The sequence below is a fragment of the Heptranchias perlo genome, chromosome 7, assembly GCF_035084215.1.
Source record: "Heptranchias perlo isolate sHepPer1 chromosome 7, sHepPer1.hap1, whole genome shotgun sequence".
Taxonomy (NCBI): Eukaryota; Metazoa; Chordata; class Chondrichthyes; order Hexanchiformes; family Hexanchidae; genus Heptranchias; species Heptranchias perlo.
Window position 1 is genome coordinate 64,032,811 of NC_090331.1, and position 23,773 is coordinate 64,056,583.

Here is a 23,773-nt window from a genome sequence, read left to right on the forward strand (position 1 = left end):
GAATGCACTCTAGACTCTGTCTTCATGTGCACATTTTGTCAGTACATGCACAGACAGATGCATGTATTTATGCAGAGATAATTCTATGCACACAATATATTTTTTCTATTATTAAAATTAATTTTGTCTTTGTTCTGTAGTGTCCTCCACAACTGAGAGATCAGGCAGATGGCCTGTTTCCAGGCAGTGCCAATGTTTCTCTGTAACCAGCTGCCAAAAGTCATGTGAGAATGCTGAAGGTTAGCTTGCTCTCCAATTTTATCTGTCCCTTAGGAGAAATGTGCTTTCCTTCCCTTTGGCACCTCCCCAAACTACTCAGCTGAGATCAGGAACTCAGTGCATAGGTAACATTGATGGAAGAGTGATGGAACTTTTATTATAGTCAGTAATTGATTTCTAACAGAGCTGAGACTCCATCTATTATTATCTGTAATACAAGTTGACAATACTGACAGAAAACAATTAGGTGTATTATTAAAATGTCTTCTGAAGGCATTTGCTCATATGAATTCTGACTCATGAATTTTGGATTTAAAATAGTTAGAAATGTTGTCTTCTCTTAATCAGGAGCTTGAATTAAAAAGGCTATTGTATGAGCATGGAGAACTTCTAATTGATCAGAATAGATATGCACAAGTGTTTGTCAGTAGATTTAGTGATATATTTAATTTATAAGAACAAAACCAATCAAATACCTCCTGAGCGATTGATTTGGTCATCCAAGCAAATTGAAAAAAAGCATATTTTACAAGTGTTTTATTTTTAAAAACTTTTTTCGTAAAATCCGACCTACACCTCAACTTGTACTGAATATTTTCCAAGTTTACTAACCCAAGAAAACAGAAAAAAACGAATAATATTGCTACACCATTATAATGCTGAAAATTATTTTAGTTAAAACCTTCTCGACAGCTTCAACGTAACTCTATCTTAATGACAGTCTTTGGCAAACGTTCTTTTGTTTGCAAATTGCACATGAAGACATAAACTGCACCAGAATACATTAGTGCGGCACTTGGAGTACTCTCCAAAACAAAAATAAAAGATTCACGATTTTTTTTCGTGCAAATGGTACCCCCTTTAAGGTCTAAAAAAATGCATTTAACTACCGCGCAAGGTTCTTCAACATACGTCTAAATTTAGCAACCGTCTCACTTACCCTCTTCAATAATGCCAGTAATGCACATGGGAATGCTAAAGCACCAAACCTGATAGCCCTTGGGTGCCTTTCCTTTTGAGAGCACCACGTGAGGGCAGCTGATGGGCAGAAACGCGTGCAGTTGGGGAGGTGGGGGGGGGGGGGGGGGAGGAGGATTGGTGGTGGGGGGTGGGGGTGTGCTGGATGGTGCCATTTAGGCCTTACATCACCTAGATGAGCACGTGCCGCCAGTCACTCATCTGGGAGGCACCACGTGCTGCTCCAACCTGTCAATAATCAGCAGCCGCGCGCAGCCTGGGGGAGGTTCCCGAGCTGGGTCAGGCACGGGCGCGCGCCCCGGGGTGTGTGAGGGCGTTCGCGTGCGACCAAACGCCCTGCAAAGTGCGCGCACGAAGCCGGTCACCTGAAGGATGGCGGGGAGCTGTCTGCAAGCGCTACCGTAGTCTGCCCGTGGTGGTGATGGGGGCGGAGGTATGTGTTTTCCTCAAATGGGGGAGCAGCCGCATTTATTAATTGACTGCAAAAAGGAAAGGGTGTGTGCTGTTTACACAAAATTCACCGTGCCAGACTTCTTTAGCACGACGAGGATAGCGAGGGACTAATCTATTAGCTCTGTGTGAGTATATTTCTTAGAACTTTATTTTTAGTTACCAGAGCATTTCTGCCAGAGTTGTGACTGGACAGTTTGAGGATAGGCGAAGATAGACTTTAAAATGTCCCGAGGGACTGACACATGACAATATTGCACACAAATCCTTTTGAGAGAAAAGTGATATTGGGCTTGTTTACGCACGTCTGTTTTATATAACATTGTTAATACTAACGGTAAACAGTCGTAAAGATAGTAGCTGGTAGATGTTTTTTTTAAAATTACAAACTATTAATATTTATGAGAAGTAAATAGATGAACAATGTGAAGTGAGATTTGGATATTTTTGTAAAAGATACAGGGGACACCAGGACTGCATGGCAGGACATGTACCGATAATAGTGCCTTGTAAAGTTGAGGTGACAGCGGTGCCAAGTGTCTCCAGCGCCTCCAAATCTGGATAATTCACTGTTACACAACAACTGAAGAACTGGTGTCCTCATACTGGTTTATTGTAGCGAATTCAACGCAATGTGCAGATGTATTTGAAATAGTATTTCTTTGGAAGGGCAATGGTGAGATTATAGAAAATTGTTAATGACATTTTTTTTGTTTTCGAAATGTTCTGCGAACAACTTTACACCTGGCAATGTCTTGCGGTCATAGAATTGGTGGAAAATTTGGGGGTTTAGTTTAACCTAACAGGAACAAATGATTGTTGATATATTAACCCACTGCTCCTGTCAATGAGGGGTTATCTGCCAAAGCTTTCTTAATATGGGAGCGGGGTGTGGTGGCGGTGGTGATACTATTATTGGAGCAGAGTGAGTTGCTATTTTGGATCTTACTTATCTATGGAAATCACTAAATGTTTGGATCCAAGAGTATTAAATCACTTAGCCTTCTGAATTAGCATATGTATTTAGCTATTCATTTAAAGTTGTCTTTAATCCGTGAGAAGATTGGGCAATTCTGGTCGGACGTATTCCTAGAGGTTTCATCACATGACCTTCCGCCGCCAACACCAGACCCAGCCTTTTCCCCATCTCCAATATTTTTATAACTAATAAAGGAAAGTGTTCAAATAAAATGAAAAAACACACAATTTCTATGATTTACTTCCCCGGGTTGCTGACAGCAGTGTCCAAGAGATTAATCTTTCATGCCTGGAGACTCTAGGACAATCCTGGAAGGTTGGCAACCCTATCTGTGAGTGCACAGTGTAAGTAATGTAAGCATTACTGAACGAATATTTTTGAATCAGTTTTATTTTTGTTGTCTGCTGGTTTAATTTGCCAATTCTAAGGCCTGTAATCTCCATTAATGCGCCTCTGATTTTACTGCAAATTTTTACGTCCGTTTTCACTATTCATTTTGTCATAACTTATATGAAAGGGATACTAATTGAAACATATGCAATAATATTGTCAGTTGGTAACCGCTGGTGTAAATTAATGATAGTTTTGTTATTTATGTAACACAAAATTTTCATAAATCTAGAATTGCGGTTGCCAGCCTACAGTACCAGTGCCCTAGAGATATGCTTGAATTCGGATATCCTATTGTATAATGTACGCCATCTCTCTCTGCTGTATATCTGCATGACATCAGAATGTATGCAATTTTAATGTTACGTTGACTAATTAGGCTGTGTGTCTGTTTTGCTTGTGCTGGGTATCTAATGATTTGTCTGAGTTGATGGAAAATGTATCAGCAGATTGAGAAGTGTATAGCCAATTTGAGCAGACGTTACTACCAAGGGTGAGTGAAGAGGAAGGGGTGGAAATATTTTGGTGTGGATATATTTGACCAATTTGTTGAACAACACGCTCATTATTGATACAGCCGATTTTGAATGCATTATTTAGAAAGACATTTAATTGATCTTTTTACATCGTATATTTTAAAATAAAATCAAAAGATCTTGCAAAATAGTACGTTTTAAAATTGTATATTTAATAAAATAATTGCTTTTAACGTGAATGATATAATGACCCGAGCCGAATAATGTACAAGGATGATTCTGTACAATATCTTATTCTACACGAGACTCTCTTCTGTCATCAACCACTGTTACCTTTCTTGGACTTCAAGAAAAGAGATCACCAAGACAGTGCGCCCATTGCAATACCGCATATTGCTCATTATCGGCACAATTCATCAGTCCTTTTCCTTCATACTGTTTTTCTCTAGTGTGTTTTCTGTTGTGTATTTTACTTGAGATACAGCAAAAGCAAGCTCCTTTATTTACTGAGCACGTAATGTGAGTTATATCAAATCTTGCTCTTCGTAGACATGTTATATCATACCAACCATGAAAAAAGATGAAAAGGAAAAAAAAACAAGAACATTTACAAAATGAATGCCATGTACACATTATTCATCGAACATAAGCAGTCATATCAAATTCAGTTTTTACAACTTTGTAGCAACCAATGCAGTTCTCTCTATTGGCTTGCCGTAGTGCAAACTGTAATGTTGCCAAGGCAGAATTCAAACAGGGTCTTAACACTTATCAGACTTGTGGTTTTCCTGTGCCTTTTGCCTTAAACATTGTCCACAGACATAGTGCTTCTGTTAGCTTCGAAAGACAGTCCATCTTTCCCGTAATGCCAATGCATAAAATTCAAGTTTAGAGTAGTTCAGACGACTTGATGTTGTAAATGCTCCTGTTTATCTGAACCAAGAGTTAAATATTGAAGTCGAACGTTAATATCTGTTGTAAATATACGAATACAGTTTATATATTGGCTGATGACCAAGTAACTCTCTGATCTGAGAAATGAAGTGTCAAGTCTATGTCAGAAGACTTCTGAACTCATTTTAAACACATGCAATGGCATTTTTTTTCTATACACCGGATACGCCTTATACTTTAATTAATTCGTCAAAGTTGGAATTGGAATTGTTCGTACACATTCAGATTTGGATGAATTTGTATGGGATGTTGTGGTCTTGCTAGAAATGTATACTCGCTCCTCTTGTTTGAAATAGAACAGTGGACCGGACCATTGAATTCGTTGTGTGTGTTGAAATTTTGCTGTTCTCGTTCGGCCCGTGTTATTAGTCTTTTTTTGGGAGCAACACAAATACAATCTCTTCTTTGCCTATTGCACAGTACTGGGTGATGCAGAAAATCGTTGACACGACCGTATTTCGCACGTCCAGTTGTAAGGACGCATCATGTCTTTTTGGTCGTTCTCAGGAGCAGCCACAACGATCCACTACCATAGCTGGGATTTTTCCATAGATGATTTGTTCTCTTCCGTTAAAATATAACATATTAATAGGGGACATCTTCGTCGGGGTGCAGCAGGGGCCCGCCGAACCCCTGGGGTTGGCCTGCTGTACCAGGTGGGTGTGTGGGAATTTTTGCAGGAACATGTACTCGCATTGTCCTGAGCAGTAATTGGCTTTGTATCTCTTGGGCGCTATTATCCAGTCCCAACCGAAAGCCTCAAAGTCTACAGTGAGGGGATAACGACAACAGCGCGATTCAGTTGAGTGTTCATCACAGTCAAGACCAAGATTTCTTCTGGATCGTTTTGACGTTTCCGTCACCTTTACTTCGAGAAACGGTTGCTATTGAAATAAAACAAAACGATGTTAAAGCAAACTCATAACCTCCAACACTTGCACACTATTCCCTTCCTTTATTAACCACTGAAAGAAAATACAGTGTTATGGTGGAGTTACTTTTCTGTTGATTTAATGTAATTCAGAGGTACTTTCGTATTCCTTTACAACATAAAATCCTACCCGGAGAACTAATAGAACCCCCAAGAAAGACTGAGGAATGCGAGAATGATGAGCAGAAATTGAACGCTATCGCAGGAGATCCCATGAAAAGTTCCACCTATCGGAGAGCAAAAGGCCTGACCCTCCCCCATACACGCTCACAATTTTTTTTGTCTTAATGCCGATTAAGACGTTTTTGTTGTGTTTAGCTGTATTATCCAAGACACAATGCGAAGTACATTTGAGGTTTGTAATAAGTCTTGACTATTGTACAATTGAATTCCCCAATGTTCTTTTGCACTTGGCAAACACAATTTTGGTTTCAATTCACTTGGGTATTAGTGCTGCTTAACCTGAATTTTGCAACCACAGTCCCTAATCTTTAAATCCTAGGAGCAGAATAACCATTTCCATGCTTCTAAGAAATTCGGGCATTATTAGTCTTTTGTTCAAATGTTCTGCAGAAATGCATAATGACTAAAAATGAAGGGTAAGAACAAGGACATGTCTCCATTTGGACTAACCGCTGGCAAAATGGAACTGGGCATCTGCGAAAATGGCATTGGCGTTTTCTAAAAGTATCACATATCGTATATTATAATTAAACATGTTGGGTGTGTTGTTGAAAATGAGAAAAAAAACAGCTCTTCGAAGCAGAATACTTACATTCTTTAACTGATGGCTGGAAATTAATAAGTTTTGGTTATACTTACGAGCTTCCCTGATAATAAATTTTCTAGAGTGAATTATATTTGTCAAGTTTAATTCTGAAATGGGCATTTGTCCTACCTGTAAATGTAGTGCACGGAATATCCCCACTATACAGTTATTTTATAATCAGGGATAAAATTATTCAAATATACATGTTATCCATCGTTCACATTACACCATCTTCATTAGTGCATAGATAAGGTTAATGGGAACTGATAAAGAATTGACAGCATTTTTAAAACGTCGTGGTTGTCGCACTAGGAAAAGTCAATTTCATAAAATATATCCCAAAAGTTAGTGGTGAGCACGAAATTTTATTCATGACCATCTGTCAAAAATATTTTTGAAGAAAATAGTTTGCAGATATAATCATTTGGGTAAAGGTTACATCTGACCCAGGTATGCCTTTGGAGGACAACCCTAATTCGAAGTATTTTCATTATTTTGCTCTTTAGAAATCTCAGTTTATCTGACTGCACAGATCTTTTGGCCACGAGGAACTAATTATTCAATAAGGCAGTAGTCATTTTAAAATTAAATTGTGCACCCTCATTTGGACAATTTCCTGTTCAGATAATTCTAAACGTCCCCATATCCCTGGAGTATCGTAGTTTGTGATGTCATCGGAACCCCTTATCTGGGAAAGATTTGTACACGGTTCTACCCATCTATCACGGCACAAGGTATCATCATGTATATGGGAATCTTCCAGATTTTGCTTCTAAGCATGTATTTTCAATACTAGTATTCTGTACGTTTTGCTGAATGGTGTTGATAGGGAATGGGGGCAGGGGGTGGGGGAGGAGGATCCGAGACTAAATGCCCATCACTATGTGACGCTATGTTTATAAATTATGAATATTTTTTCAAAAACATTAAATAACCATTTTCCCCGAAAAAAATCTTTCAGATATGTGAGATTGTTTTGTTAACTATTTTAGTTTTTTGCTCTCCTCTGCGCGTTTTTCTGACAGACTACTCGGTGCTCAGAGCAAAGGTTCTTATGCCATTGCAGTGAAGCAGTGTGAATTCAAACCAAAATTAAGTTTGCCAAGTGCAAAAAGAAAATTGGGAAATGAAATTGTACACCTCACATTGTTTATGACCTACTAATGCTCTCTAGCATTTATTTTTTGTAATAAATCAAAAACTAAACAGAATAAAAGTATAGTAAATCAAAACTAAACAGAGTAAATGTGTATTTTCAGTTTTTTCAAGTGTGACCTCCAAACACTAACTGCAAATGCTTAAATATCATCAGGCGACACTAATAAAGTACTTTCTGTGACATAGATAGATTTTTTTTAGAAAAACGTTATATCGTTACAGTTTTTAACATTTTGCTATACAGTTTATACATTTTGGAAATAATGTTAAACAAATATATTCAAAGACACTAAACCTATTCGTGTTCGCCCCTGCAAAATATGTGCTATAACTCCTGTTGTCTCCTGGGGTTGTGTTATTTTTAATCGTATTGTAACATTGTGTATCTTTCTGTTAGGAGGAAATGTACCTTTTCACAAACAGGAAATGGCGAAAGATTCATCTCGTTTTCAGCACAGTTCAGTTACTTCGAATTACTTATTGGGGTATGCCCTGGATTTCATAAGACTAAGAATGTAAGATGACTGTGGAAGATTAAAAATGATTAAATATGATAATTACATCTATTGTAAGTTACTATCTGAAGAAGTGATATGAAAGGAACTCGTCATTTCAGCTTGCATTGCATATTAACTTTATTTAAAATACAAAATACTTTCTTAGATGTTCCTTAGCCAAATCTACATAGATCATTAGCTAATTCTGACGTCGTATTGGACGATTAAGATCAGAAAGATATTGTCATGCGTGTTTTTCCACGTGTGTTACGTTTTAAACGTTACAATAAATCAAGATGCCAAATGAAATATGACAGTATAATAAATGATCAGTGACATTATTCTAACACAATTGTTTTATCTGATTTTATTTAATTAAGTTTCACTTCAAATGCTAACGTTTTAGGTATCATAAAAGAATAGTCCGGAAAAACAAATGACCTGGAATGCAATCTGGAAATGTATAAAAATGTGTGGATTTTTAGGCCAAAGAAGCCCCTTTACTCTTTCAATACCAATGTCTATGGAAATATTTAGTAGCAGGGCAGAATTGACGGCCTAAACTGAAGAGCCTTCAAATATCTTACGTTACCATGTAGACAAAGGAGAAGCTATTATTTCTTATAAAATATGCACTGTTTTCATACTAAGTTTCATTATATCGGCTAACTGTAATACGCCTTTATTAATTGATATTTTAAGGGTTACTGCAGTACTACTCGCATTGTTGAATTGGAGTGCCACTTACCAATCCTTCCTCCCCCACTCCAGGGGAGGTGACAGCCAGGTCTATGCCGTTGATATCAGATGCATTGATTTGGATGCCCCAGTTCGATTCGGGTTGCTTGAGCCAGTTCTGTAGTACGCGTTTGAAGTCTATACTTTGCCAATGGCCAGTGCCGGAGTTAATGTCGAACTTTAAAGAACGAATTGGTGTGTGATTCGTCCATTCTTGTCCCACTGGCTTTAGTCTCAGAATCTGCATGAAGACTGTTGTGGTTTGCTTCACTGGTCGCAGGTATATCCAGAGATGGGCTTTGACTACTTTATTGAACTGCATTTTGGGGCTGATCTTGAAGGAACAACATTTCGGTTTGTCATCGACTTGGACACTAGGTTCAGCTTGAGGTTTAAAAATAGATGCACGTGAATGGTGTTACTTCAATCTTTTCTTCAAGTATTATAAATCAAATAAAAAGTAAAACCATACATTATTTCAACCTCACATAGAAAATTCCATTCACTGAAAAAATCAAATTGAGAGCAATGAAAGGAGTAAAGATTAAACGCACATTCACTTTTGACTGTAAAAGACGAGTGAATGCATGGGTAAATAACTAATCCCTATTTATGTTGGAAGATCTATTCCCTATTTACATGTAACCTTTGTGAAAAAGCTTGTTGGATTTATATTTTTCACTTGCAACTTGATAGGCATTAATTGTTGCTTAATGCAATAGTACGCGATAAAATATACGCACAGATAATATACAGGTAATAATTTGTTAAATATGTGTATTTGACAAATAGTTAATAAAATAAACACACAGTGGAAAAGTTTAGAATGCCCTTTTGGGTCATCCTTTCTTTGATAGAAACAATTTAAGAGAGTTCCACTGTAAATTGGCCTCAATCTTATTTTTCTGACTGCATATTAATCCCCCATTTTTGCAGATGTAGCATTTAGTATCCAACGCGGGCTGACAGAGCACTTAGGCAGCTGCAGTTACCGTCACATGCTTTGCAGTTAAAATGACCCTAATGACACACTGAGGTCATGACACCATTTGCTAGTAGCTATTAAGTTATTCCTCTACAATGAACACTAATATGCCTTTGGGACAATAGAATCTTTCTTCCCTACCCTCTCAATAAGAAGAAAACCAGTTAACTATATTGAGAAACATAAAGTATTGTTTTGGAAACAGAGACGAAAAGCCACAGAGATTTAAGTTAGAATACTAACTGCTCAAACGCGTAATTAAAGCTCTTTCTGAAGGGCTCACGTAATCCTCATTAGTTACATTCATTTGTTTCACTGCAATAGCTTGAGGAACCGTTTGCAAGAGCCTAACTCGGCTAAGGTTCATAGGGTCACCTAGAGTGAATAATAATTTCTCCTCAACTAAACAGCTATCTAAAATATAATTTGATAGAGCAAATTAAGTTTTGCATTGTTAGCTCTTAAAAATGGTGCTTTTATAGTCCTAGGTTATAAACATGGTTTCCTAAGTTTCAGGTGTACAGGAAATATAAACTGTTGCTAGTTAAGATGTCCTTGCTTAACTCCAACAGAGCGTGTTTGTGAATTCTTCTGAATAGCTATAACGTGGACAAATAAAGATTCTTTTTTCCTTAAAGTTTACACTTCTCGTTAAGTGAGTTACGACCTTAGTATGTTGGTGCGTATTGTAAAGGAAAGGGAAGCCTTTTGAAACAGAATAGATGAAAAGATCACAATGAGGTCGCGATTTCCATGGCTAATAAAATCTTTGTCGAGCCGTTTGCTTTAAGTGCAACTCACATAATAACCTACAGCCAACGATATTAGTCTATCAATTGAGAGCAAAAGGTGTAAACATTATGGCAGCACACAAGTTGAAACGTTGTATTACATCAGTCGTTATTTACAGAGAATAGTTGGTTTACTGCTGATATGTTACTTATAGTTATACTAGCCTACTTACGCTCCGTGGCCATGGTGATGAGAGTTTCAGTTGTAGCATGATAATCGTCCTCTTCTAATAAGGCGTCATTATTGTCATCCCCTTGGATATCATATTGATCAAGTAGTTGTTGCAGAGGAGGAGCTTTCGGTAAAAGTTGGTTCACTGTATCCCGGCTAATGTTGGGTGCTTCTTTGAGGCGCAGTTTGCTCAGAATTTGCGATTTGATAGACTCCAGTCTCAATGCTTTATTCTCCTTCCTCCACCTACAAGCTGAACACTCGGACACGTTATAGTCACTATCTGGCCCTTTTTCTAGCGATTCCGTTTTAATATCTGTCAAATTCGCGTGAGCACCATCTCTGCCACCTACTCGACCAAGTGAACCAAAGAGAGCCAGGTAAATGAGTACTTGTGATGTTTGCATGATCCCACGTCTTGATCTGGATCCTCTTCTGCCTCCAGTTAAAAGTTTGTTAGAGGCTGGTGGGCTGGGATATGGCCAAGCACACTGGTAAATCTCATATATTCCAACACGGCTTTTTATACCACAACTTTGGCTACACTATTGTGTCGTAAAAATCAACGATTGGCTGCTGTGCCAACAAAGAATCTAGCTGTCAGAACTGAGACCCTTCTCTGTCACTCACAGCCAACGCAGCGTCATTATTTTCAACTTCGCTCGTGTGTTTATATCGCCTGTTTATTCCAATGAACGTTAACCGAAACAATTCACACAAAGCATAGTATGGCGATTCTCTTTTCTCGCATTCAGGAAGTTGTTTCGTTTCAGAACGCCAAGTCTCACGATTCCCTGCTGCTAAGCGTAATATGTAGTCTTTGTTTCCAATTTTCTACAGCTTTCACAGAACATCTTTCCCAATTGTGACCGCTTCTCTCTCTCTCTCTCACACACACGCACACACTCTCTCCCCTAGTAATTATGAAATGGTTCAGTCTTCTGAAAGTTTGACCTCATTTAGCGGGTAACAATTCCTGCACGCTTTCGATAAACAGCTGGGCACTATCCAAGCACTCCCTCAATTTTTGCCATCATCTCTTTCTTCGGTTTGTTAAAATCGAGTTAAAATGCATATTAATACAAACACCACAACTATTAACCATTTCTAAGTGCGAGCTTTGTAAATCGCCTGACCGGAGTAGTTTGGCGCGCTTTAACGCAGTTGTGTTGGAGAACAGCATTAAACCTTCAAATGGTATTTTTTTTAGAAAAGTGGCTATTAATTGTACTCCACATTTCCAGCTCGTTAGAAAATTTGTTGCAATTGCGGCATTGGCTTACACAAAGAATCACACTCCATGACGCATAAAATACAAACAATGCTATAATAGACATTATGGCGAAACAACAAGCCCATGAGTAACTAAACAGAAGTTCTTGTGATAAATGGTGTTTAAGCAAATCTTGATGTATCATGAAATCTTAAAATCTGTTATCTTTCTATCTGAAATGTAGATGAATGACAGCTAATGTTCACGTGCAGTATCCCCACATACATGCATTCAGTATGGAAATTATAACATGAGCAACAGAAGCAGACACAAACAGATTCTCAATAATGCTCTGCCGTATTTATATATCATGTAAGAAAACAGTGGAGTCAATCATAAAGTGCTGTCAAATACTCATGATGTTATAGTTTTAGTTACGAACAAATTGTTCTTCGAATATTATAGAATCTTCGATTACACACGCAGTAAAATAGTAAGAAAAGCTGACGTCCTTCTCTATCATTCACAGTCAATTGCCCTTCTTTATTGTCAACTTCGGGAGATTATTCCAAAAGTAACTAAAGAATGCATGCTAAGAAAGGAAAAATGTTTAGGATATCACTTAAAAGGCCATGCCATTTTTAAAATACAAGATTGTTAAATACCAATTTAAAAATGGCTGTTTAATTGCAGGAACTGCGTACACTTTCATGGTTTAAACGTTTTGTTCACTCCCGCACGTAAACGTAATTTTCCTGAAAGTAGAATATGTAATCAAGCAACGTTATTAATTTAATTAGATTTCTTGGCACTGCATCGCCACGTTTGTTAAAGAAATCCGAAAAGTACAGGTTGGATATAGCATAGATACAGGCGTATATTACGTTCTCACACGGAATTAAAAGAAGGTAACACGATTCGAAGGAATTACCACACAATTATTGATGGTTATTTCTCTACAGGCTTTTCTTTTCCGCTTGAAAAATACCACGTGCTCCAATGTAAGAATGGACGGAAAGGTTACGTCTGTATTTGTTCTGTGTATCTCATTGAACGCATCTACGCATATTACCGAAAATGCTGTTTAGAATATAGCCCAATAAGTAAATTCTGGAATTTCTATAATCTCCCGCTTTTAAATGTTTTAGGTCTAAGACAAAATCTCTTATAGCGGTATTTTGTAAATACAAACAATAAATAAACGCTGATTTGGGAAATATAAACTACTCGTATAATTAAACATGTAATCGAAGGTAAGGGAAAAATCAGCAACTTTTAGATGCATTTCTTATAATTCATCGTTCTGCATTTTCTGTCCTCAAATAATGTGATGTGACTTATGTTTGAAATTCTGGCGGAACGCCGGTCTAACACTGCTAGTGTGGCCCCGGGCTAATAGCAGAGGATCATTTTGCACACCGTTGGATTTGAAAAACTACATTTTATTTCACAAATCGAAATTTGTGCCTCGTGCGGAAATATAGAGGGAAGTGTGAGATTGGACCATGGATAACATGTCCATCTGCTGGCAATTGGGTGAACTACATCATTTACGAAACTTGTATCTTGAGATCCCTACAACAGTTTTTGATTTCTGTTGGAATTCTTGAGCGTGGTTTTTCAGAGCAGAACCATTACAATTAGGAATCGCCAACATCAATTGTCAGTAGAATCTGTTTCAAACTTGGAGGCACGCTGAACTCTAATACATTGCAAAACGAATAAAATGGAACGGCGCCACCCATATGAGTCCGTGTGACAATAGGCAACTTTATGTTGCTAATGCTGATATTAAAAACTCAACCGTAAATTTGCGATGAATAGGCAAGATCCCAACATAAAAGATTATTAAAATCGAGTTTGATTCTGTTCCCGGTATCAAAGATATAGCTTTATTTACATCAATTGAACAAAAAGCATTTATATAAAGTGAGACATCGTGACCTTTTTCAGGTACAGTTGGTTAAAAGACACACATGGATGGACTAGAGTGAAGTACTCCAGTCATTACTAGGCTGCTGCTGTCACTGACCCGCCACACTTGCGCATCATGTGAATTAAATAAAAACTCTATTTACAGTCAGTTATTATAGAATCGCACTTTTGGGAAATCCAATTTTATTGTAATACATCACTTAATATTAAAAGATGGCACGACTCACTGGAAATCTTTTATTTTATGCTGCAGCTAATGCAGCACCGTTGGTCTTTGTGGCTTTGGTGCAAATGGAGCGGACGGATCATTTATTTCCTTTATACAATTCATTTGTATGTGACGCATAGGACAGTAATTATATACTCTCTAAAGGAGTTTAACATTTAGTAAAGACAGAATTGAAACAATTACTGCCAGAGTAAACAAAAATGTAATGGCAGTGACGAAAATACCAATCCTTTTATAAGTACTGAAACACAAATCATGCACATTTCAGCTCGTTTCCGTGATACTGGTAACATTATTGAAATTGATTTATCATATTGAACAGTTAAACTGAGTACATCGCTTCAGACGGACTGAGCACAAATAACTTTTAATTTTGGCCTTGAAATCATATTCAGATGCAATTGTTTCTCAAGCATTTCACCTTTAATACTGACTGTGTATACTATCTCCTATAACATCACCGTCCCTTTAAACAAGCATATGTGGCGAATCAGTTCATCTTGTTAAAACATTGCTATGGTTAAATGTTCTTCAAATATTTATTTAACGTTAATAACAGTAAAATAATTAAATGTATAAGAAACATATGTTTCACTGCAGGGATTTCATTCCAATTAATTTGGATATATAGAGTCACTTGAAAAATGTTCTGATACTCTCTGCTCTGAGAAATCCACAGTTCTACTAATACTCATTTACTACCCCACTGTCTTATCAGAGCATTGGCACAGCAATAGTATAAATAAACCAGGTCCTCCGCTTGAGTAGCATTATACTTATCATGTATTGAACAAGAAAGCATTATGAAAAAGGTACAATTGTGTTGCATGATTACTTATGTTAATTAACTTCTTCTGCGGGTTATCATTTAAAGTCCGCTATCTCTTTTCATTATTAACAGACTCGTAAAAGACCTCCGTTCTTCGAAAACCGTGATGGGACCCCAGCAATAGTCTATCTACCCCATACACCCGCGGTTAAGATTTCCAGCAGAAAACAAAGTATAGCATATATGCTGTTTATTTAAATATCGATATCAATAGTTAACAATTTCTACTGGAAATGATCAATAAACACTGATTTGTCATTTTACAATTAATAGGTACTCGTAACTGGCAAGCAAAGCTTCAGTCATGTAAATGTGTCCCGTGTAGGCAACAGGAAACCTAAACGATAATTCTGGATAGCACTATGAAATTAATACACAAAATATATTACAATTCATTGAGTTTAGGAATGTTAATTGCTGTCTTGTCACAATTATTTTAGTAATTTAACGAATTAATGATGAATCAAACATTATTTGTACTTCCTTTATATAACTTACAGTAACTATCTGCAGTACAAATAGTATTGATGGTTACAAGTTCCAAGAGAAGCCTAGACTAGGGCTTATTATGTTTCTCGGGGATATTAAATTGATTCCATGGAAGTCTCACAACGGATTAAGAATGGTGATAAAGCAAATCTGCTCATTTAAAAAAAGAATAACTTAGATCTCCCATAGCTTTACTTGTACTGAGTCTAATTTTATAACGCAAAACATGACTGTAACCATCCCTCCTGCTTGCAGCAGAGCCAGAAATGTCCCCATGTCAACAGGGCTTCTTTCTTTTTCCCCATTACTGTCCTCCCTCCACAACATGGTTTCCCTCTCTCCTCTCACATAACAAGGTATGTCCCCTCTCTCCTCACCCATCAGTCAACAGGATCTTTCCCAAACTCTCAACCTCTGAACAGCATCCCAAAAATTGCTTTTCTCTTTCTCATTTCTTTCTCACTTCCATGTTCTCTCTCCTCTTTCTCCCCACCCCTCCCCTATGGCATCTGTTTGCTTTTTATCCTCCCCTCTCTCTCTCTTCCTATTTCCCAAGCCACAGCACTACTGAAATAAAGTCAGTTCATTCATTAGAAATAGACGCCTAAGCATGCGCATATCAGAGCTATCATTGGTTGTATAAAGGAAGAAATATGTTCCTATGCATACATTAGAGTTTTGGCTGCATGGTGGCTCCTGGGATTTGTGACATGGACTCCTAAGCATGCATGTTTGATTTGTTTACATCAGTGCCATTACATTGGCCAGCCAAATGTGGGGAGACAGCTGGCCAAATTCAGTTCATCAAGTATGGAGGAGGGTTGAGTGTATCTGGAGTCCAGCTCAATTGCTTTCCACAGAGACCTATAGTCTCAGAAGCATACATGTTCCATGAAGTATTTGATTACCATTTGCCTACATAATCGTCGCTGGGTCAAAAGCCTTGAATTCCTTACCTAACAGCTGTGGGAGAACCTTCACCACATGTACTGCAGCAATGCAAGAAAGTGGCTCACCACCACCTTCTCAAGGGCAATTAGGGATGGGCAATAAATGCTGGCCTTGCTAGCAATGCCCACATCCCATGAATGAATAAAAAAAGAACAACTTTCATATATATAGCACCTTTAATGTAGGAAAACATCTGAAGGCACTTAACCATTGTTGAAATTTAAAGTAATTCATTGTATGTGAAGCAATTTTATGGGGATATTTTAGAGAGGTGTGATAAGATGCTACATAAATGCCTTCCTTCATTCTAACATCTTGCAAGTTTGCTAAATTTATGACAGTTTCCTAAGGAGTGAAAACTATTTAACATAAACCTATTATCAAAAATAATCATCAAGGTACAAACTCGATACTACCAACTTACTCCCAGTGCCACGCGCTAGTGAGAATAGAAATAGGAGGAGAGAGCAGATGAACGCGAGGCTGCAAAGGTGGTGCAAGGGGGAGGGATTTAGATTCCTGGGGCATTGGGACCAGTTCTGGGGGAGGTGGGACCTGTACAAGCCGGACAAGTTGCACCTCAACAGGGCCGGGACCAATATCCTTGTGGGAGGGTTTGCTAGTGCTGTCGGGGAGGGTTTAAACTAGCTTGGCAGGGGGATGGGAACCTGAGTGTGGATTCAGATGGGATAAAGTCGGAACTGGAAATGGAAGGCAGAAAATTAGTGAGTGAGTTTGAAAGGCAGAGGGAACGAAGGTTAGAAAATAAACAGAGGAGTTTGGCAGTCCTTAAATGTATTTATCTCAATGCAAGGAGTATAGGAAATAATAGGATGAGCTGAGGGCACAGATAGGTGGCAGTATGATATCTTAACTATTAAAGAAACATGGCTTAAAGAGGGGCAGGACTGGCAGCTCAATGTCCCTGGTTACAGGGTTTTCAGATGTGATAGAGAGGGGGATAAAAAAGGAGGGGGGAGGGGTGGCAATTTTGGTTAAGGAAAAAATTACTGTTGTGAGGAGGGATATTTTATAAGGAGCATCAAATGTGGCCTTATGGGTTGGCTAAAGAACAAAAAAGGGCCAGTCACACTACTGGGAGTGTACTATAGACCCCCAAACAGTCAGAGGGAGATAGAGGAGCAAATATGTAGGCAAATTTCTGAGAAGTGCAAAAACAATCAGGCAGTAATAGGGGATTTCAACTACCCTAATATTAACTGGGATACAAACAGTGTGAATGATATAGAGGGCAGAGAATTCTTAAATTGCATACAGGAGAATTTTTTTAGCCAGTATATAGCAAACCCAACAAAACTTGCAATGAGGGGGGCAGTTCTGGATTTAGTTCTAGGAAATGAAGAGGGACAGGTGGAAGAAGTAGCAGTGGGAGAGCATTTTGGTGGTAGTGATCATAATACAGTTAGTTTTAGCATAGTTATGGAAAAGGACAAAGACAGAGCAGGAGTTAAAGTTTTCAATTGGGGAAAGGCCAATTTTACTAAACTGAGAAATGATTTAGCAGAAGTAAACTGGAAACAGCTACTTGAAGGTAAATCAGTGTCGGAGCACCGGGAGACGTTCAAAAGGGTTGATTCAAGGGGTTCAGGGTAAACATGTTCCCACAAAGAAAAAAGGAGGAGCTGCTAAATCTAGAGCCCCCTGGATATCAAGGAGCATTCAGGGTAAGATAAGGCAGAAAAAGAAAGCCTATGATAGACTCCAGGAACTCAATATTACGCAAAGCTTAGAGGAGTATACAAAGTGCAGGGGTGAAGTTAAAAAGGAAATTAGGAAAACAAAGAGAGGGCATGAAAAAATATTAGCAGGTAAAATCGAAGAAAAGTGAGGGAGCACAGAGTAGCAGCTATCGATGGAGTCCGGTTTCGACAGAGTCTGTAATTGGAAATTTGGTGAGTGAGGGGATTCGGTGCAGTAAGGGGTGAGGTGCATTTGTTTAGACAGCGGAGAGGAGCGTACCGAGAGTGCGTCACAGCAACAACAAAACCAAACTGCAGTGTGACATCACAGGTAAGGCAGGCAGGTGGTTGGTGGTGAGTATCTCTTCTGTTTTCTTCTTTCTTAGGACTGTGGGCTAAGTAACCTATAGCATAAAGCTAATTTTTTTTTAAAAACTAAACTTAATTTAATAAATTAAACAAGACCAGTTCTTAGTTCAACCTAAAAATAATTTGATTAGCATTGTAGTAATCAATTAAATAAAGAAAATAGTTAAGACAGGGCTGGAGATGTGTTGCAGCTGCAATATGTGGGAGCTACCGGACAGTTTTGTCCAGGGCGACTACATCTGCGGTAATTGTCTGCAGCTCGAGGAAATTCGGCTCTGAGTTGAGGAGCTGGAGTCCGAGCTGCAGACATTGCAAGGCATCAGGGAGGGAGAAAATTACCTGGACACTTTGATCCAGGAGGCAGTCACGCCCTATAGGCTAAATACTGTAGAATTGGCACGTGGTCAGGGACAGGAGGGTGTGACTGCGAGTGAGGCAGGTACGGGGATTCAGGAGGTAGCACTGCATGAGCCTCAGCCTCTGTACATGTCCAATAGATATGAGATTCTTGCAGCCCTTGTGGACAAGTGCAAGGACTGCAGGGAGGATGAATAAACTGGCCACGGCAGCATGGTTCAGGGGGCCATTCTAGTGGGGGGAGTAAAAAGGAATGTGGTTGTAGTAGGCGACAATATAGTTAGAGGGATAGCTACTGTTCTCTGCAGACGTGAGAGTCCCGAAGGCTGTGTTGCCTACCCGGTGCCAGGGTTAAGGACATCTCCTCAGGGCTGGAGATAAACTTGGAGTGGGAGGGGGAGGATCCAGTTGTCGTGGTCCACGTAGGTACCAATGACATAGGTAGGACTAAGAAAGAGGTTCTGCTGAGGGAGTTTGAGCAGCTAGGGATTAAATTAAAAAGTAGAACCACAAAGGTGATAATCTCCGGATTATTACCTGAGCCACGAGCAAATTGGCACAGGGTAAATCAGATCAGAGAGATGAATGCGTGGCTCAAAGGTTGGTGTGGGAGAAGTGGGTTTCGATTCATGGGGCACTAGCACCAGTACTGGGGAAAGAGGGAGCTGTTCCGTTGGGACGGGCTTCACCTGAACCATGCTGGGACCAGTGTTCTGGCAAACCGAATAACTAGGGCGGTAGAGAAGGCTTTAAACTAAATAGAGGGGGGAGGGCTCAGGTGGGGCGAAGTTTAGATTGATAAAGAGAAAAGACAAGGAAGTAGTACAGGAAAGTGATGAGGGTAATGATAAACAGAGTGTGTCAGGAAGGGACAGAGCGTACAAACATAAGAGTGCACTAGCAAATGGGCCGGGGTAGGAAAGAATGGTAAAAAGACAAAATTAAAGGTTCTTTATCTGAATGCGCACAGCATTCGTAATAAGATAGATGAATTGACGGCACAAATAGAAACAAATGGGTATGATCTTGTGGCTATTACAGAGACGTGGTTGCAAGGTGACCAAGGTCGGGAGCTAAATATTCAGGGTTATTTAACATTTCGGAAGGATAGGAAAAAAGGTAAAGGTGGTGGAGTAGCTCTGTTAATAAAGAATGAAATTGGTATTATAGTGAGGAATGATCTTGGCTCAGAAGATCAAGATGTCGAATCAATTTGGGTGGAGGTAAGAAATAGCAAGGGAAAGAAATCACTGGTGGGAGTAGTATATAGGCCCCCCAACAGTAGCTACACTGTAGGGCAAAATATTAATCAGGAAATAAGGGGGGCTTGTAAAAAAAGTAATGCAATAATCATGGGCGATTTTAACTTTCACATAGATTGGACAAATCAAATTGGCAAAAATAGCCCTGAGGAGGAGTTCATTGAGTGTATTAAGGACTGTTTCTTTGACCAATACGTCAGAGAACCAACCAGAGAACAGGCCATTTTGGACCTGGTAATGGGCAATGAAACAGGATTAATTAATGATCTCAAAGTAAAGGATCCCTTGGGAAGTAGTGATCAGAACATGATAGAATTTCACATCCAGTTTGAGAGCGAGGATCTTGGGTCTGAAACTACTGTATTAAACTTAAATAAGGGCAATTATAAAGGAATGAGGGCGGAATTGGCTAAAGTGGACTGGGTAAACAGATTAGATGGTATGATGGTGGATAAGCAGTGGCAAACATTTAAAAAGATATTTTTTGACTCGCAACAAAAATATATCCCCGTTAGGAGGAAAGATTCCACAAAAAGGCTGAACCAACCACGGCTAACTAAGGAAGTCAAGGATGGTATCAGGTTAAAAGAAAAAGCATACAACATGGCAAAGATTACTGGTAAGCCCGAAGAATGGGAAAACTTTAAAAACCAGCAAAGGATGACTAAAAGAATAATAAATAGGGAGAAAATAAATTATGAGAGTAAACTAGCAAGAAATATAAAAACTGACAGTAAAAGCTTCTACAAGAATATAAAAAGTAAACATTGGTCCCTTAGAGGATGAGACTGGGGAAATAATAATGGAAAACAAGGAAATGGCAGAGGAATTGAACAGATATTTTGTATCTGTCTTCACAGTAGAAGACACTAATAATATACCAATAATAGTAGAAAATCAAGGGGCAAAGGGGAGGGAGGAACTAAGAACAATCACTATCACTAGAGAAAAAGCACTAGGTAAGCTAATGGGTCTAAAGGCTGACAAGTCCCCTGGACCTGATGGATTGCATCCAAGAGTCTTAAAGGAAGTGGCTACATAGATAGTGGATGCATTGGTTGTAATCTTCCAGAATTCACAAGATTCTGGAAAGATCCCAGCGGATTGGAAAACCGCAAACGTAACACCTCTATTCAAGAAGGGAGTGAGACAGAAAGCAGGTAACTATAGACCAGTTAGCCTAACATCTGTCATTGGGAAAATGCTAGAATCCATTATTAAGGAAGTAGTAGCAGGACATTTGGAGACTCATAATACAATCAAGGAGAGTCAACATGGTTTATGAAGGGGAAATCGTGTCTCACAAATTTATTAGAGTTCTTTGAGGAAGTAACGGGCAGGGTGGATAAAGGGGAACCAATGGATGCAGTATATTTGGATTTCTAAAAGGCATTCGAAAAGGTGCCACATAAAAGATTACTGCACAAGATAAGAGCTCATGGTGTTGGGGGTAATATACTGGCATGGATAGAGGATTGGCTAACTAACAGAAAACAAAGAGTCGGGATAAAAGGGTCATTTTCAAAATGACAATCTGTAACTAGTGGGCTGCCGCAGGGCTCAGTGCTGGGGCCTCAACTATTTACAATATATATCAATGACTTGGATGAAGGAACAGAGTGTCTTGTGGCCAAATTTGCTGATGATACAAAGATAGGTGGAAAAGCAAGTTGCAAAGAGGACACAAAGGGCTCGAATTTAGCAGGCCTGCGAGTTCCCAGCGGGTGGTCCTCCGGGAGCGTGGTCAACACGCTCGGCGAAATTAGTGGGTTGCCCGCGCGATCGTAGCAGGCAACACACTAATTGGATTCAATTACCTGCTCCTCCGGGGTCCATGGCACTGGCCTGCGCGTCGGTCGGGCTGCGCATGCGCAGTACGATCTGTCAGCTGGAGGCTCTCTAGTTAAAGGGGCAGTCCTCCACTGACAGATGCTGCAACCAATGGAACAAATTGCAGCATGGAGCAGCCCAGGGGGAAGGCTGCTCCCAGTTTAATGATGCCTCACCCCAGGTATCATCAGATGGGGTGAGGAGGAGGGGGAGGACACAGATCTTCCACCCGGCGGGCGGGAGGAAGCGGCCTGCCTCTGCCACCAAGAAGGCCTGGCTCGAGGTGGCAGAGGGGGTCACCTGTGCCACCAACATATGGCCCACCTGCTTACAGTGCAGGAGGCGCTGCAATGACCGCAGTAGGTCAGCCGCAGTGAGAACACGAAGTCTTTCCCCTACACTCCGTCTGCCACAACACTGCCCCCACCCCACATCTCCTTCGGCACCGCCAACACTATTCTGTAATATCACCCTTCATACCCACTCAAACCCCATCCTCATCTTACCTCCACCTACTCACCTCGCCAGTACTCATCCTGCCACTAACACGCAACCCAATCCTCATACAATCTCATTGCTCCATCCCATACTCACCCTCTCGTGCATCTCCCTCACGGCCAGCCTCACTCAACCTGCCACCACCTGTGCTGCAGCCACAGGGCATGCATCACATATGTGCAGTAGCAGCGTAAGGCAAACGTGTCGTGAGCATGAAGGGGGTGCACAAGGGTGTCTGAGGGTTTGTCATGGGTGTTACCTGTATTGAATTTCAGAGCAACAAACAGCACACATGATATTGACACCACCACTGCCATGTCTCCGCGAATCCTGTCCGTTGTGTCCAATAATGCCCGCTCCTGGGTATCACTATGAGGACCCACCACTGATGCCACCCATCGTGTTACTGCAGAGTAGGTGCAGGTGTATTTGCAGGGCTCGTCCGCGCAGACGACTGAGAGACATTGGCGGTGTAGCCGGCTGCACCCTGGAAGGATGCGGAGGAGAAGGTGTGGAGGGCAGTGGTGACTTTGACAGCGACAGGTAAGCAGTTTGTGCTGGGGCCAGCCAGGAGCAGCTCGGCATGAAAGAGCCTGCAGATCTCCACGACTACATGTCGAGCGAATCTGTGCCTCCCTGTGCACTGCTGCCCGGAGAGGTCCGGGGAGCTGCGCCTCAGTCTGTGGACCCTGTAGCGAGGGTAGTGCCCTCTGCGATGCGTCTCTCTCTGCGGTAGCCCTCCCTCCTGCTGTGCAGGTGGGCGTGCAACAATACCATGTTGGGGGGATCCACGTCTCTGCGGCGGACGGCGTGGACTGCGAGGCTGCTGGGGCTGGTCATGCTCTTCGTCCTCCGAGGGTGTCCACACACCACCCATCTGGCAGGTGTTGGTCTGAGGGGTTGTGCAGGGTAGGTGGGTGGTTCCTCGGACTGGGGCTGCGGTTTCGTGTCGGTCTGTCCTCTGGCTTGGCGGGGGGTGGTGGGCGGCAGGGGTTGCCCTATGTGACGCGGTGGCCTCCTGCGTGGGTGAGGGCTCTCCCCCGTGGAGTGCACCTTGGCACCTGCCACAGGCTGCTGGCTGCAACACGCCTGGTTGGAGAGAGACTGTTTCCCCCAGTGTGTGAAGCTCACTGCCTTGAACCTAAAATCCCACACTTCCTCTTTTGACAGCTGCTTCAGCTCATTAACTGACCTCAACAAGCAAGGTAAGTACACTCAAGTGGAACCCCGCTGGCTTTAATTGCCTGCGGGATTCCCACCAGCGGGGCTTGCGCGCGCAGCCCCGCACGTCAGCGCGGTACCCGGAAGTGGCCGGGATTTCGTCGCGATCCGGTCACGTGACCGGATATCGGGATTTTCCGGGCCCCCCCGCTGGAAACCCGCCGGAAACCCGATGCCAAAATCGAGCCCAAAGTGTTTGCAAAGGGATATTGAATGGGCAAAAATTTGGCAGATGGAATATAATGTGGGAAAATGTGAAGTCGTCCACTTTGGGAGGAAAAATAAAAAAGCAAAATATTATTTGAATGGAGACATACTACAAAATGCTGCGGTACAGAGGAATCTGGGTGTCCTCGTACATGAAACACAAAAAGTCAACATACAGGTGCAGCAGGTAATCCGG

At 40.6% G+C, this 23,773-nt stretch overlaps 1 protein-coding gene across 1 annotated transcript; it reads right to left on the reverse strand.

Annotated features, from left to right (window-relative positions):
• Window positions 1–3,683: 3,683 nt before the first annotated feature.
• On the reverse strand, window positions 3,684–11,492 carry mstnb (myostatin b). Its single transcript, XM_067987733.1, has 3 exons — window positions 10,489–11,492; window positions 8,550–8,923; window positions 3,684–5,330 (listed from the first exon to the last, which is right to left on the reverse strand). The coding sequence occupies exons 1-3, from the start codon at window positions 10,892–10,894 to the stop codon at window positions 4,950–4,952; spliced, it is 1,161 nt and encodes a 386-aa protein (XP_067843834.1). The 5' UTR covers window positions 10,895–11,492; the 3' UTR covers window positions 3,684–4,949.
• Between the last annotated feature and the right edge of the window lie 12,281 nt (window positions 11,493–23,773).

Excerpts from the sequence above, each read along its gene's own strand:
- mstnb (XM_067987733.1), bottom strand. The coding sequence starts at position 10,894 with ATGCAAACATCACAAGTACTCATTTACCTGGCTCTCTTTGGTTCACTT. Across the intron at positions 8,924-10,488 it reads CATCACCATGGCCACGGAGC|CTGAACCTAGTGTCCAAGTC; the intron begins GTAAGTAGGCTA and ends TTAAACCTCAAG. Across the intron at positions 5,331-8,549 it reads GAGTGGGGGAGGAAGGATTG|CAACCGTTTCTCGAAGTAAA; the intron begins GTAAGTGGCACT and ends TTATTTCAATAG.